We start from the raw sequence: 17476 nt of genomic DNA, 5'->3' as shown, positions 1-17476 counted from the left end.
AAACGCCAAAATAGAAGACTTAGAGAACAGGTCTAGGAGGTATAACTTTAGTGTAAGAGGTCTACCCGAGACCGTACTGAATCTGGAAGAATCCATTCATTCCTTAATGTCGTTTTTAATACCAGATATTTCCCCTATACATTTAGAAGTGGATAGAGTACATCACGCTTTAACTGCTCCAAAATCATATGGACTTCCCTGTGATGTAATTGTTAAGCCACATTTTTACAAAATAAAAGAAAGGGTGATAATGGAGGCTAGACATTGTGAAAACATATTCATTAAGGAACATAAGATCCAGATTTTCACGGATATTTCTTAATCCACTATTCACAAGAGAAGAGCATTGAAACCTCTCTTAAATCATCTTGTTGATCGGAATATTAAATACTGGTGGTCATTTCCTTTTAAACTTTTGTTCATGTACAGGAGAAAATCTCATTCCTTTGACAACTACCAGTCCTGCGAAAAAATGCTTTATGAATTGGGCCCGATTTCCACTGATCCAAGAAAAACATTGAAAGCAGCTGAAATTGAAGAATGTCCTATATCTCCTTTATGGCTACAACAAGGAAGATCCAAAGACCAGAATTATTTGTCAATTACTTGATCAATCCTTATTTTGAACTGTCATTTTCTTATCTAAATGTTTTTGTAATTTATTTTGAATTCTGAATTTTAGTTTAAAGGTTTCTAAATATGTAGATGCTATTCTGTGGGTAAATAGTCTAATATACCCTTCTCTATTTATTTATTTTATTTGACCATATGGCTTGATAGAATAGCACTGCCAGTCCCACTCATACAAATTCAGAGGTGGACCGGAATGGCAACATATGCCACTTAGGGTGAACTTGTCTCTACCATGGGGAGACAACTTCATATTGAGAAACAGGGAATTGGTTCCCTGTAATTTACACTAAAACACAGTGTAAAAAAAAAAAAATTCTTACTATGATTATATAATCTTATTAGTGGTTTCCATTTTTAATTTTTTGGTAACTACATATTCTTATCTTATGTGTTCTTTAATTTGTCTACCTTGTTTATTTCTTCCTTTCCCCGAGCCCCTTGTTCTGCGAGTGCTCTCCGCTGACCAACCCTCTGAACCAGCTGCAGTCCAGAGAACGAATCCCTCATCCAGCTCCCTGAGCAGCACCTCTCTCCAGGCTCCAATTCTCCAGGGATCTCTCATCCAGCTCCCTGAGCTGCACCTCCCTCCAGGCTTCAACTCTCCAGGGATCTCTCATCCAGTCTGTCTGCTGACATCAGGAAGGATTCCTACCACCTTGTCCTCTTTGACATTCCAGGAGCAAACCTACAGTTCCTACATCAGATGATCAACAGAACCGCAAGTATCATTATCTAAACTTAACAGTTGAATCAGGGTTTAACTATACTGAACTCCTATGGAACTTTGCTTGTTAGTTTACCCTTATTCTGATCAGATGAGACTTGTTGCAATTACATACCCATAATCTGAAGTACTTACTATTGGAACACTAATTGATTCTCTCCAGAGACTGTATTCATATACTTTTTGTTTTATGTCATAATATTAGTTCCTAGCTGGCGCATATATTTTGACAGACTCTTTACTCTAAGAAATATACGCTTATGAATTAATAAGCATCTTAACCACTTCCCGCCCGGCCTATGGCCGATTTACGTCCGGGAAGTGTGATAGATAGGGGGCGCTAGTGACACAAAAAAATTATTTTTTTCTTTATAGTGGTAGCAATTACAAATATATGTGATACAAATTAAAAATAAACAACAACTAAATGATCTAAGCTATTTAGCAAAGACACAATTGATTCAGTAATTGAAAAATTAAGATTCACAAGGGAACCTCTGATTGAAAAGAGATGTGCTCCCAACACCTTATAACAAGAATTAATTCTTATGTGATAATAATGTCCATATATATAGTGGTAGTGAGCCACTTAAATAACAATAAAGTGAATCTTGCAGTGGACCAGAAGAAACAACGTGCAATCCTCTCATAAACTGCAGTGCTTAGAAATCCTTCCACCAATTCCGCAGAAACGACACCCAAAAGTGAATAAATATATGCGCTTACCACAGCGCTTTGACTCCTTTAATTAAAAAGAAAGTCAAACACGCTTGTGCAGTTCTGAATGTCTGCAAACATATAATGCGTTCTCCAGTAGTTGACACAGGCAAATCTTCTCCCAATATTCTCAGAAATGAAATGAAAAACAGAAAAACTCCATAGTGCAACCGGTTTTTAATATAAAATGATAAAACAAAACATGGGCCAAATGGCCACTTACATTAAAAGGTGCCCATCCCGGCACTGGGTCTGCGGGCCTTTAAATGAGGAGGTGGAACCTCAATTTGCATGCGGTGTGTGTCCCCTCTTGCCTCGCCAGCTCACAGAAGTCGGATGATGGGAATAGATAAAAAACGTGACCAGGCTACGCCGCCGACGATCGTTTCGTGTAAACTACCCCTATCCACAACCTTATCCGCAACCGTATCCTATGGATGCCTATCATAGATATCCTGCTCCTGATCCTCGTCAGACAGATAATGGCTATTATGATCAAAATAGATATTCCTACCCTCCCAGACCACCCAGGGGTGGGTCTCGAGGAAATTTCAGAGGGAGACCGGCACCCTATCAAAATCAATACCAGGGGGAATGGAGGGGATGGAAAGAGCCCTATCGCATCCCTCCCAAGTCTCCTCAATATCAAAAAGAAAAAGAGGTAGAAGAGGACGAGGCAGAACGAAAAAGAAAAAGAGTGGACTAAATGATGGTATCTTCAATCTAGCAGGGGTAGAATTTTCGGAACCTGAACTAGAAGTACTACAACAAGGACTTAAATTTGCACCCGAAAAAAAACATCGATAAGTTTGAAATTTTTGTCGATGTGGAAAAATACATTCGCAAATTAAACATAAAAAAATATTTTGCAGGGAAGAGTACTATGAATGAGGGTATTAAAGAGGACCCTGTCTATCAACATAGCGGACTCAAAAATAATTCCACGTTCAATCCTAAAAAAGGTATGAACCATCAGATTGAGGCATTCAAAACTATGGTTCAAGAAGATGTACGAGAACTTAAAGTGTTCCAACACGCATCTAATAATAAAATTTGGGAAGGGATCAAATTATTGGAAAAAAATAAACAAATTGTGATTCGCCCCGCCGACAAAGGTGGAGGCTTAGTGATCTTGAATAAAGAAATGTACTATTCAGAAATGGAAAGACTACTGAGGGATACATCAACGTATCAACCTTTATATGGGAATCCCACTTTGAAATTAAAAGATCTGCTTTCTGAGTGGATTGAAGGAGTGGCTCGTAAAATTCTCAATCAGAAAGAAGCTGCATATCTGATTATCCATGCACCCAAAGTTCCTGTCATGTATATTTTGCCCAAAGTACACAAAGACAGAGAACATCCTCCCGGCAGGCCAATAATTAGCGGCATAGAATCGCTCTTTTCCCGGTTGGGAGAATATTTAGATAGTTTCTTTAAATCATTGGTCCCATTAAGTCCTTCCTACCTAAAAGACAGCAAGGACCTTATAATTGCACTTAAAAACCTTTCGGCCACAGAACACACCATTCTAGTGACAGTAGACATCGAATCGTTATATACGAACATTACGCATTCAGATGCACTACAAGCAATAAAATGGGCACTGACCAAACAATCTATTCTGAAAAAGGCACAGATTAAATTTTTGGTGAAGGGTCTCAAATTGGCTATGACTAATAATTTCTTCTGGGCGAACCAACAATACTACAACCAATCCAGCGGAGTGGCTATGGGAGCTAGATATGCTCCCAGTGTAGCCAATGTAGTTCTCAATAAATGGGAACACGAAAGTATTTTTTCTAACCGTAATCAGTCTCTGTATTTCTACCGGAGATATATAGACGATGTGATCCTCTTTTGGGAAGGTTCAGAAAGTAGTTTAAAAGTTTTTCTTGCCCAGATGAATGCTAACAAGTATAGCCTCAAATTTACAGCTGAAATAAGTATGGAGACAGTGAACTATCTAGATCTTACCATCACAAAAAATGCAACTTTATTTGAAACAAAAACATACTTCAAAGCAACTGATAGAAATGGCTTTGTGCCAACTACTAGTTGCCACCACCCCCAGTGGGTAGGAGCCATTCCAAAAGGCCAATACATGCGCCTAAGACGCAATTGTGCTACACAAAGAGATTTTGAAGCACAAGCTAAAGTATTGACAAACAAATTTTTGGAAAAAGGCTATTCTGAAGGAAATCTAAATAAAGTACTGACTCAAGTGTCTGCAATGGAAAGAGAATCTTTACTTACCACCAAACCAAAAAAATTATTTGAGAGCCAAGTTCCTTTCATCTCAGGATTTCATCGACAATACCGTCAGGTGGAGACCATATTTAAGAGGCATTGGCCATTACTTTTAAAAGATCCTGATTTGATGACATCAATCACATCAAAACCAAAATTCATATATAGAAGAGCTCCGGGGCTTAGAAACCGGATAGCCAAAAATGTACCAGATCCCCCCAAAAAGTTGAGTACCTTCCTAGATGGCTCTGGTTTCCATCATTGCACACGTTGCAATGCTTGTCAGATTACAAGAAAACCTGGAGCCACAAAGAAACGAACACATTTCCAGTCTAATGTAACCAAAGATAAGTTCAAAATCAAACCACTGATCACTTGCAATTCTGATCATGTTACCTACGTCCTGGAGTGCCCTTGTTCGCTCCAGTACGTAGGCCGTACCACTCGTAAACTAAGAGTGAGGATAAATGAACATTTGGCAAATATTAAAAAGAAATTCCCGAACCACAGTGTTTCTAGACATTTTGAAAAATATCACCAAAGTGATCCATCTCTTTGCCAGTTCTATGGAATTGACAAGGTATCGAACCACTGGCGGGGTACTCATATGAGAAGAGCCATCTCTCAGAATGAGACCATGTGGATACACAAGCTCAGAAGCATGCAGCCCTTGGGCCTTAACATCGAACTTGATCTTAACTGCTTCTTATCCAACGATTGAGCTTTGTGTATGCCCCCTTTTTTTGATATATGTACAGTGCAAAAATGTCCATCTCTTTCATATATACGTTTTTGTTTTGTAATACCATCCGTTCAGATTTACCATATTTCCTTTATGAGTCAATCTATAGACATTTTTAGTTTTTGGGTGGGGTCGCTGAATATATTTGTATATTCATCTAATATAGTTATGTGAGTAATACCACATATATATATTCTTATTTTTTATTCTCTTTCCCTAGGGGATTAAATTAATCATTTTAGATCTAATTATCTTCACTCTGATGGTAAAACATCTGAGGAATTATTTGTTCTCTTTTCCATATTGAATAAACATTAATTTCCCATTGAATAGATACTCTCTTCCAAATAAATATAGGGTGCCATCTTGTGGCGTTTTTTGAGAAGACAGTTCTACATTATCCATTATATCCCATTATATTTTTAAACTTTTTAATTTAATCACTCTTCATATTCAAACTATATCCCCTTCCTAGACAGAGATGGAGAAATAAATATAGTCATCATTATTAATTTAATTGTTGAAGAATAGAGGGTGATGTTATAATTAATTTATTCCCATATGTAAGTGCCGAAGCCAGTACTGGGACTGTGCCGTGATTGGTGAGATTTTGTGTCCATCACTCCTCTTCTCCCTCCGGCCCACAATGTTCTGTTGCTGTGCTATAATTGGCTCCAGCATCTGCCCATTAGTTTCGGCCACTTCCGGATCTCTTTTAGACCGCAACTGAGTTGCTATTGGCCAGACAGCTTGTCAATCAAGCGAAGCACTTCCGGCCCACAGTGCTTAGATGCTGCAGTGTTATTGGCTCCAGCATCTGTCCATTATTCCTGGCCACTTCCGGGTCTCTTCTAAACTGCAGCTGAGCTGTCATTGGCCGGTTAGCATGTCAATCAAGCGGAGTAATTCCGCTCGCTTCCAAATAAATCAACGTGACCCCAGTGACCGGCGGCGGCGTAGCCTGGTCACGTTTTTTATCTATTCCCATCATCCGACTTCTGTGAGCTGGCGAGGCAAGAGGGGACACACACTGCATGCAAATTGAGGTTCCACCTCCTCATTTAAAGGCCCGCAGACCCAGTGCCGGGATGGGCACCTTTTAATGTAAGTGGCCATTTGGCCCATGTTTTGTTTTATCATTTTATATTAAAAACCGGTTGCACTATGGAGTTTTTCTGTTTTTCATTTCATTTCTGAGAATATTGGGAGAAGATTTGCCTGTGTCAACTACTGGAGAACGCATTATATGTTTGCAGACATTCAGAACTGCACAAGCGTGTTTGACTTTCTTTTTAATTAAAGGAGTCAAAGCGCTGTGGTAAGCGCATATATTTATTCACTTTTGGGTGTCGTTTCTGCGGAATTGGTGGAAGGATTTCTAAGCACTGCAGTTTATGAGAGGATTGCACGTTGTTTCTTCTGGTCCACTGCAAGATTCACTTTATTGTTATTTAAGTGGCTCACTACCACTATATATATGGACATTATTATCACATAAGAATTAATTCTTGTTATAAGGTGTTGGGAGCACATCTCTTTTCAATCAGAGGTTCCCTTGTGAATCTTAATTTTTCAATTACTGAATCAATTGTGTCTTTGCTAAATAGCTTAGATCATTTAGTTGTTGTTTATTTTTAATTTGTATCACATATATTTGTAATTGCTACCACTATAAAGAAAAAAATAATTTTTTTGTGTCACTAGCGCCCCCTATCTATCACACATTCACTAAATATAATGAGAGATCGCTCTCATATATTTCTAGGGGAGCAGCTTCTTTAACATATATTCATTTATATATATAATTTTTTAATTTTATTTACTAAGTTTTTATGTTCCACTTATACTATATTGGCGCGAAAATCAACTCTCAAACATTACGTCCGGGAAGTGGTTATGAAATCCTGACAGGACGTTCTAGAACGTCCTGCAGAATTTCATGCCGTGCCGTGGGGGCGCGCATCGCGGCGATCGGTGATGCGGGGTGTCAGTCTGACACCCTGCATCTCCGATCTCGGTAAAGAGCCTCCGGCGGAGACTCTTTACCACGTGATCAGCCGTGTCCAACCACGGCTGATCACGATGTAAACAGGAAGAGCCGTCGATGGCTCTTCCTCACTCGCGTCTGACAGACGCGAGTAGAGGATAGCCGATCGGCGGCTCTCCTGACAGGGGGGGTTAGCGCTGATTGTTTATCAGCGCAGCCCCCCCTCGGATCGCCACACTGGACCACCAGGGATGCCCACCCTGGAGCACCAGGGTGGGCAAAAAAAAAAAAAATGCCAGAAAAAAAAGAAAATGCCAGAAAATAAATAAAAAAAAAAGCATAAAGAAAAAAGATGCCAGTCAGTGCCCACAAATGGGCACTGACTGGCAACCTGGCAAAAATCAGTGCTGCCACCCCAGTGTCCATCAGCGCCACCCCAGTGTCCATCAGTGCCACCCCAGTGTCCATCAGTGCCACCCCACAGTGCCCATCCATGCCCAGTGCCCACCTATCAGTGCCCATCTGTGCCACCCATAAGTATCCATCAGTGCCGCCCATGAGTGCCCAGTGCCGCCCATGAGTGCCCATCAGTGCCGCCTATGTGTGCCCATCAGTGCCGCCTATGTGTGCCCATCAGTGCCGCCTATGTGTGCCCATCAGTGCCGCCTATGTGTGCCCATCAGTGCCGCCTATGTGTGCCCATCAGTGCCGCCTATGTGTGCCCATCAGTGTCGCATACCAGCGCCGCCAATCAGTGCCACCTCATCTGTGCCCGTCAGTACTACCTCATCGATGTCCATCAGTGCCATCTCATCGGTGCCCATTAGTGCCGCCATATCAGTGCCCGTAATTGAAAGAGAAAACTTATTTACAAAAAAATTAACAGAAAAAAATAAAAACGTAATTTTTTTTCCAAATTTTCAGCCTTTTTTTAGTTGTTGCGCAAAAAAAAAAAAACGCAGAGGTGATCGAATACCACCAAAAGAAAGCTCTATTTGTGGGGAAAAAAGGACACCAATTTTGTTTGGGTACAGTGTAGCATGACCGCGCAATTGCCATTCAAAGTGCGACAGTGCTGAAAGCTGAAAATTGGCTTGGGCGGGAAGGTGCGTAAGTACCTGGTATGGAAGTGGTTAATTATGTTGGTTACTCCAGCTGAGGTTGTGATGAAATAAACCCTTAACTCTTTAAACATACAAAAGAGTGACTAAGTGGTTGACACCTGAGAAACCTCCGCAGCGGAGATCCAATTAATTAATTAATTAAATCAAGTCAATACAGGAACGTCACAGATACTCCCTATGACATGTTCGGACCACTCCTCGATCCAAATTATGTTGACAAATCTCTGGTCCAAAATGTACCCAACTTTATGGAGATTGAATGAATCCTTACTGAATAACAGTGTCATAGAAAAAGAAATTGAGTTGACCATTCAGGAATATTTCAAGATTAATTCCTCTTTAATTCATTCCCCTACAATAATATGAGCAGCTCATAAAGCAAATATCCGTGGTAAATTAATTCAATGTGCCTCCAGAGTTAAAAAGGAACGCAATCAAGAGATTTGCCAACAAGAAAGTAATTTACTCAATTTCATTCGAGAACAAAAAAAAAAAAAAAAAAAAAAACACACAATGATCTTAGATCCCAGATTGATGCAGACAGAACAACGTTAAATTTAAATTTAACCACTGTGGCGGAAAAAAATATATTAGATGGACTAAACACAAATATTACACAATGGCAGATAAACCTAACAAATTATTTCGATCAAATGGCCATACATCTTCGACATCCTGAGTCGTTGGGGTTTCGGCCAATGCTTTTTGGATTTGCTCCACTCCCTTTACTCCACCCCAAATGCTTCAATTTGCCTACAAGGACATCATTCAAAGCCCTTCAACATCGCAAGGGGCACTAGACAAGGGTGCCCCTTATCCCCTCTAATATTTGTGATTGCAATTGAAACGCTGGCGACAGCTATTTGCGAAAACCCCAATATTCAAGGGGTTTTGTGTGGACCACAAACCCATTAATGTGGATTATTTGCCGACGACATGCTCTTATTCTTAACATCCCGACGACATCCCTTCCCAACTTATGCAAAATACTTACTGACTTCTCAGTGATCTCGGGCCTTAAGATTAACTATGCCGGGGGCGTGGCCGGACCTTGCAGGGAAATGGACGCTTGATTCCAGAGCTCCTGCCACCCCGGGACAACTTTAGCCTGATACAGATACCCAGCCCGGATTCGCCTAAGCTAACGGCATGGGTACTGCCTCTAGAGCCTCCTCGACCTTGAGGTCCCGTTCACCCAGGGAAAATAGCGGCACAGTGGCTCAGAACATCCCAGACATGTTCCGTGCCCAAAGAGGGAACATGGCGCCTTCCCGCCAGGGAATCTCCTCAGGACTCTCCTCAGGCCCCTCACAGCCTCCCCAGCAGGAGCATTCAGAGATCATCCTTAGTCCGCCGCACGCTCTACCCCCGGCGACCCTAGAGCTGACCGGGTCGGGGACACACGGTCCCATGCCACAACGCTACCTTACCATTGAGGATCTGCGAAGCGTGGCGGCGGACATCAAAGACACTTTAGCGGACGCCATTTCTTTGAATTCGATTCACAGGTGTCTTGCAGCAGTGCCCCCTAGAGTTAGCTTGAGGCAGCGCGGGAGTACCTTATTATACCATATTAAGACCATTGACATGTAGACCCCGTTAACACTAAAATTGTTCATTTTTTTTTGCGCTAAAATTATCACATGTAAAGCACCTGAAAAACACCTCCCATGCCACCCCGGAGAAAGAAAGGGTGGAAGAAAAGGAAAGTAATTGGCTCTTGTTGAGCAGATATTACTAAGATTTGAAAAAGTTCTATACCCATCAATGGTAAAAAATAAAAAAATAAAAAATACCAAATATCTAGTTAGTTGGAAGTTAAACATATAAAAATATTGGGCATGAAATCAAACAAAAAAATAAAAAAAGTATGTTCATAGAGTCTTCAGGAGTTGGCGTAGGAGTTGGCTTAGGAGAATAAAAACAATCATGTTTTGATTTCCCCTGGCGACTTATTTCCTTCAGCATCAGCTGATTTGTGTAGGGAATGGGTAACTATTTGAATGTGTGTTGCTTTGGTTGAGAGGGCATTCTAGAGAAGTTGGATGTGTTATTAAAATTGGAGTTCTTCAGCAAAATGATCCTTGGTAAGTGAAGGGAATTGAAAATAAAAAGTCCCATTGATAGGTGATTTAATACTGCTGTAAAATTTAAAGAAGTGGCTTCAAAGCCCGACAGATGGTGAGCCGAGATAGATCAGCAAACAGTTGTTCCTTGGTACGGAAATAGTGAAATTTGGCGATATTGTGTGGTGGTCAATCAGCTTTGTGAGGTGTGAGGGCTCTATGAACCCTGTCTATCTCCATTTGTTCGGCTGGTATGGAAGGCTGTAGTTCTTGAAATAGGGATAGCATAGTGGCTTGCAAATCAGTGACAGATTCAGGTATTCCATGTATATTTTTCCACATCCAATCCGCGTAGCAGGAGAATGTGACTGGCTCTCTATGGAGCCAGTTCACATATGTCCGCAGCAGGTCTGGTGTGGTGTGCCAGAAACATGTGTGCTTTTTTGGTGTGTTTCAGGTTCGATTTCAACTCAAAATGTGGGGTCAAATCAGACCTGAAAAGGTGAACCAGCATGTACAGTAGGTGTTTGTGATATTGTGTTTTTAGCACGACAGCATCGCGCTGATTCTCGGTGACATGGTGCCGAGATCTCGCCGACATCTCGCACTCACTGGAATAGTGACAGCACATCCCAGCAAGCGCGTCATAGAAGCGACGGGAGATCCGACTTGGATTCCCGCCAATTCTACACGTGTGCGACGTTTGTTATGAATCCTGAGGGGGAAGTCCTCACCGGATTTTAAATAAAAATCCGGCATGGGTTCCCCGCTCAGGAGCATACCGGGCCCTTAGGTCTGTTATGGGTTTTAAGGAGAGCCCCCCTATGCCGAAAAAGACGGCGTAGGGGGTCCCCCTACAATCCATACCAGACCCATATCCAAAGCACGCTACCCGGCCGGCCAGGAAGGGAGTGGGGACGAGCGAGCGTCCCCCCCCCCTCCTGAGCCGTACCAGGCTGCATGCCCTCAACATGGGGGGTTGGGTGCTCTGGGGCAGGGGGGCGCACTGCGGCCCCCCCACCTCAGAGCACCCTGTCCCCATGTTGATGAGGACAGGGCCCCTTCCCGACAACCCTGGCCGTTGGTTGTCGGGGTATGCGGGCGGGAGGCTTATCTGAATCTGGGAGCCCTCTTTAATAAGGGGGCCCCCAGATACCGGCCCCCCACCCCAAGTGAATGGATATGGGGTACATCGTACCCCTAACCATTCACCTGTAGGAAAAATGTAAAAGTTAATAAACACACCACACAAGGGTTTTTAAAATAATTTATTTTTCTGCTCCGGAGGCCCCCCCTGTCTTCTTTATTAGCTCTGTTTACCAGGGGGGGCTTCTTCTTTGACGTCTTCGGGTGGGTGGGGGCCGCCGTCTGGTTCTCTTCCACCGCCGGGGGGGGGGTCGCTTTTAAAAAAGCCCCCACCCCCCGGCGGGTTTCCTCCGGCGTCTTCGACGGGGGGGGCTTCTTCTTCCGCTATCCCGACGGGTCTTCTCCGCTATCCGGGGGGTCTTATCAGCTCTCCGGGGGTCTCCTATGTTCGCCGCTGTGAGTTCTTCTTCCGTGCTGTGACGTCATGTTCTTCACTTCTCTTCTTCTCCCGATGTTGACACGTCGCCTCTCCTCGCTGCAATGACGGGTGCGCGGGTGCATCGGACCTATATAGGCCTCACAATCCCATCATGCTCTGTACCTACCCATGTGATACCCACCCACGTGGGTAGGTATCACATGGGTAGGTACAGAGCATGATGGGATTGTGAGGCCTATATCGGTCCGATGCACCCGCGCACCCGTCATTGCAGCGAGGAGAGGCGACGTGTCAACATCGGGAGAAGGAGAAGTGAAGAACATGACGTCACAGCACGGAAGAAGAACTCACAGCGGAGAGCGGCGAACATAGAAGGAGACCCCCGGAGAGCTGAGAAGACCCCCCGGATAGCGGAGAAGACCCGTCGGGATAGCGGAAGAAGAAGCCCCCCGCCGAAGACGCCGGAGGAAACCCGCCGGGGATTGGGGGCTTTTTTAAAAGCGATCCCCCCCGGTGGTGGAAAAGAACCAGACGGCGGCCCCCACCCACCCGAAGACGTCAAAGAAGAAGCCCCCCCTGGTAAACAGAGCTAATAAAGAAGACAGGGGGGGCCTCCGGAGCAGAAAAATAAATTATTTTAAAAACCCTTGTGTGGTGTGTTTATTAACTTTTACATTTTTCCTACAGGTGAATGGTTAGGGGTACGATGTACCCCATATCCATTCACTTAGGGTGGGGGGCCGGTATCTGGGGGCCCCCTTATTAAAGGGGGCTCCCAGATTCCGATAAGCCTCCCGCTCGCATACCCCGACAACCAACGGCCAGGGTTGTCGGGAAGGGGCCCTGTCCTCATCAACATGGGGACAGGGTGCTCTGAGGTGGGGGGGCCGCAGTGCGCCCCCCTGCCCTAGAGCACCCAACCCCCCCATGTTGAGGGCATGCAGCCTGGTACGGCTCAGGAGGGGGGGGGACGCTCGCTCGTCCCCACTCTCCCTTCCTGGCCGGCCGGGTAGCGTGCTTTGGATACGGGTCTGGTATGGATTGTAGGGGGACCCCCTATGCCGTTTTTTTCGGCGTAGGGGGGCTCTCCTTACAACCCATAACAGACCTAAGGGCCCGGTATGCTCCTGAGGGGGGAACCCATGCCGGATTTTTATTTAAAATCCGGCGGGGACTTCCCCCTCAGGATTCATAACAAACGCCGTACACGTGTAGAATTGGCGGGAATCCAAGTCGGATCTCCCGTCGCTTCTATGACGGCTCTGTCTCCATCGCGGCAAGCCAGCTCGGCGCTGGCTCCCGCGATGGGGCTCGTAGGTGCTCAATCTCGCCGAGAAAGAGAGCGAGATTGACACAATATCGGGTTCACCTACTGTAACAGACTGCTGCTGAGCGATGTATGTTGTGACAGTGTGAACCAAGCCTAAAGGATTAGGTTTTCAAATTCAACTGCATATGCCGGGGTGTTATTTCCAAGTTCATCAACTCTGTTAAAGATTTGCAGTGCTTTTTTCCCCATTTGTCTGATTTCCCTAGTCAGACTGTTTGTAATATGATCTGAGGTCTGTTTAAGGGCTTTTGTAAAGAATTTTTTTTTCAAATTGCCTTAGAACAGAAGAATGACCAGGGTCTGTAAAAGATGCAAGTTGTAAATTGTGTACAGATGAATCATATTCTCCATGTTGCCATAGATACCCAAGAGCGCCAAGATGATTTCACTGAGTGTGAGGTACCAGGAGGAGAGGATGCAGCTAGTGCCATTCTGGTTGAAGCCTGAGACAGCACTTTTTTGATTTTTTTTTTGGGCTTCATTTTCAGGTGGGAACTCCCAAGAACCAATATATTGAGTGGCGGGGGTTATTAACAGAACAAGTAACAATATTTACTGGGTGAAGCTTAGCCGAGACACAGTATAATATGCCAGAACAGCCCCTTCAGGAGCAAAGCTGGCATGTCTGCTCAGTCAGGCTCCACCCACACACTTTCAGACTAGTCTTTTTCAACTGGGGTGCCTTGGTACAATGCCTATAAATTTACCAAAAATGTTATACCAGCCAGCAGGTGGATAAAGCCTGCTTTAAGTTACACAAAGCCACAGGTTTTTATTGTGCACATATTAACCTTCCTTTCGCTGACATCCTAATAACCAATGACATCAATTGGTTGATAAGGAGGATTGTCAGGGGCATGAAGAGCATCCTTGTGTGCCCCTCCCTGGTCCCTCTTCATCAGCACTGGGGTCATATTAGAGGGAGAAGAGAAACATTGGAATACTAGTCAGTACCAGCGTGCAAAGGCATATTTGCTTTAGAAGAATACATTGCCTCAAATGTTGGATGGCCCATGTGTGTGGATGTTTCTGTACTACATAAAAACAATGTGTAGTGTTTTAACATTTTAGAAGGGGGTGTCTCGAGATTGCACATCATTTTAAACTGTGTTGACTGAAAAAAGGTTGAGAAATAGAGTTAGACAATTGGGTAACATACCTGTCCCACTTCATCAAAAGCCATGATAACCACTGCTGCACCAAATTGCTTTATCTTTTTAGCTTTTGTTAGGAAATCCTCTTCTCCCTCTTTCAAACTGATACTATTTACTATGCATTTACCCTGACAACATTTCAGACCAGCTTCAATCACTTCAAAGTTAGATGAGTCAAGGCATATGGGAACCTAAAAACAAAGATCATAAATAACCATAAAATTATCATAAATCAATTGCTGCCAGATTAGGTTTTCAGTCATGTATAAGCATTATTTTTCCTGAGAAGCCCATCATGTCTAAGGTTTCTCAAACATTGAGCTATTGTGTTCTGACAGCAAGGAGCCTTTCCCACCATCAAAACACACTGATCAGTGCTGCTGGTAAAAAAGAAAAGTTACAGGTGAAAGATTCCCACTGTGAAGATACACAGGCAGACCATACTGCTTAATATGGGATACATTTTCTTAAAAAAAAAAAAAATAGTACAAAAAAGGCGGCCACCACCAACATCAGGATAATGTTAAAATTATACAATGTTGTCTGTTGAGAGCAGTTGCATCACGCTCTGACCATGCATACACACACTTGTAACGGCTTTGTTAATAAACAACTTTGTTAATAAACAAAGGTAATTGCAATGGACCAGGCTCCTGATCTCAATATCATAAACCATACATAACAAAACAAAAGTCCATCCTATCAAAATAGGTTTGATTGGAAACCTCCTTTGGTCTCCAAAGGAAAATTGCTGGTAATTAAAGAGAAACCCCCCCCCCACCCCGAAAAAATGGGAACAAAGAAAACCCTGCAAGAGAAAGGCATAATGAGCTAGTATGCATAGTATACTAGCTCATTATGTGGCACTTACCTGAAATTGAAGCCCCCAAAGTGCTCCTTGTTCCCCTCTGCCGCCATGTCCACTTGGAGCTTCTTCCGGGTATTGCCACTCTGGTGCTGTGACTGGCCAGAGTGGCGATGACATCACTCCCATACAAGCAGGTGGGACCGGCATAATCCTGGCATGATCCCATTCATAAAGCTGGGACACTCAATGCGCATGTGTCGTAGACATTGGTGCAGTGTTTTCTGCAAATATCTCCTTATTGCCATGATCCCTTATGACAGGGGATCATGAACAGCATATAATAGGTAGTCACTCCCAGTCTTGCAGTTCAGACAGATATGATCCTTAACATTGGGTCTCATCCACAAGTGATTAAACTCCACCAACATCAATGCCCACGTCCGTTTCGTAAAATATTACTTCTTCCAGGGGCCCCTGGAAAAAGTAATATTTTACGAAACAGACGTAGGGCGGAGCGACGCTCTGTCGTCACCCAAGAGCTCCAAACGTTCCCCCAGTGGACGGGTGTCTGGGAATTTGTGTACCGGCCGGCACATTTGAGATTTGAGGCATGTTTTTTTTTTATTTTTTTACTGCATGTTTGTAAGTGCAATACAACTTGTAATATTGATTTGTTTTACTCATTTAATGTGCTATGTGGAGCTGTTATTGTTTTTTACATGGTGGGCATTGATGTTGGTGAAGTTTAATCACGTGTGGATGAAACCCAATGTTAAGGATTGTATCTGTCTGAACTGCAAGACTGGGAGTGACTACCTATTATATGTTGTTCATGATCTCCTGTCATAAGGGATCATGGCAATTTGGTAAGTAGCCAATCTATAGTTTGGTGAAGGATACATCACTTTTCTTTGGACACATTTTCAACTGATTTTGGAACTTGGCACAGAGCATGGGTGTTTGGCATTTTATGTGTTAAACATTTATGGACTTTATTGCTACAATAATTGTTTTATGTGCATGTCTATATATTTTTTATTTGGCTAATATGTATTGATCTAATGATATGATCATTTTTTTTTTTATGTTCACGCATCACTGTTTCACTGTTATTGAGGGACTTGAGAGTGTTATACAGTGCCCTCTAGTGGCTATCAACGGCTTTCTTGCTGTTTGGTATATTAGTGATTTAAATATACCATCATATACCACATAGTTTATGACGTAAATCAATATATATCACATAGTTTTGTGTGATTCAAACATTTGTTTAACACGGTTTAGAGGTAGCACAATTTATGTTTCTCCCAGTTTGTGTTTTGTATCTATTGTGTACATGGTAATCGCAGCTCTCGGATTGAATAGATTGATTTCATTGCAGTTTTTTTTTTCTTTCTTGTTTGTTTAGTATTTAGCGCAGTTTCTTTCCAATTTTCCATTGGAATCAATGGGCAGTGCCACCATACAGCCGGCAAAACGCCATCATACCGCCGAATTGCAGGAGGTGTTAACTTCTTTTACGGACGCTAGCGGGGGTTAAAATTGGTGCAAATCTGACAGTTAAGTGCCACTAAAAGAAAGCAGTGTTTTACTGCTGACGCTAGGGGGGGGGGGGGGGGGGATGGTGTGAAAGGGCTCCAAAAAGTTAAACAAAAACAAATAACTGTCCCAGAGGTTGCATACTGAACAAGTTAATTTGCAAATTTAAAACATGTAAAATATACCAACAACAGATTTTACAGGTGGCCAACACAAAAAAATACTCTGTTGCTAAAACTGCAAATACAAAATTTTACATCATTAACCACTTGATTACTGGGCACTTAAACCCCCCTCCTGCCCAGCTTTAAGCCCTGCCACATTTTGAATGACAATTGTACAACACTGTACCCAAAAAAAAAAAATATCTTGTTTCCCCCCCCCCACAAATAGAGCTTTATTTTGGTGGCATTTGATCACCTCTGCGCTTAACTTGTTGTTAAAAAAAAAAATATTAAAAGACTGATTTAAAAAAAAAAAGAAGATTGTTTATACTCACCGTAAAATCATTTGTCTCTGTTGCCATGGACGGACACAAGTCTTGACATATGGGTTATGTTCCTGTTCATAGGAGAGGACTAGGCAGAACATGATATTTAAATACATCTTACTTTAACATCGTTCAACAGCCCTTCCCAGGGGGTGGTCCTTCCAGACATAAAACTCTCCTCCCTGCAACAAGCAGCCTCAGTTTGTAACAAGCAGTACACACCTTAAAAGGGGGAGGTGGGTGCTGTGTCTGTCCATGGACGACAGATAAAAGGATTTTACGGTGAGTACAAAAAAAAAAAATCATATTTTCTCTTATCGTCCATGGACGGACACAGCCTTCACAAGTCTTGACATATGAGATGTCCCCAAGCAGTGTCAAAAAAAG

The 17476-nt window shown here is 42.9% G+C and overlaps 1 protein-coding gene across 2 annotated transcripts in view; it reads right to left on the bottom strand.

Annotated features, from left to right (window-relative positions):
* MTR (5-methyltetrahydrofolate-homocysteine methyltransferase) overlaps positions 1 to 17476 on the bottom strand; it is a 1155773-nt gene that overhangs the window by 589461 nt on the left and 548836 nt on the right. For both annotated transcript variants that reach the window (XM_040350739.1, XM_040350741.1), the window contains one exon: positions 14258 to 14443. In XM_040350739.1, the coding sequence (XP_040206673.1) occupies positions 14258 to 14443 (186 nt within the window). The remainder of the gene's footprint in view (positions 1 to 14257; positions 14444 to 17476) is intronic.

The sequence above is a fragment of the Rana temporaria genome, chromosome 4 (assembly GCF_905171775.1).
Source record: "Rana temporaria chromosome 4, aRanTem1.1, whole genome shotgun sequence".
Classification (NCBI taxonomy): Eukaryota; Metazoa; Chordata; class Amphibia; order Anura; family Ranidae; genus Rana; species Rana temporaria.
Note: the sequence above shows the minus strand (reverse complement) of the source record. Positions and strands in the feature narration are given on the sequence as shown.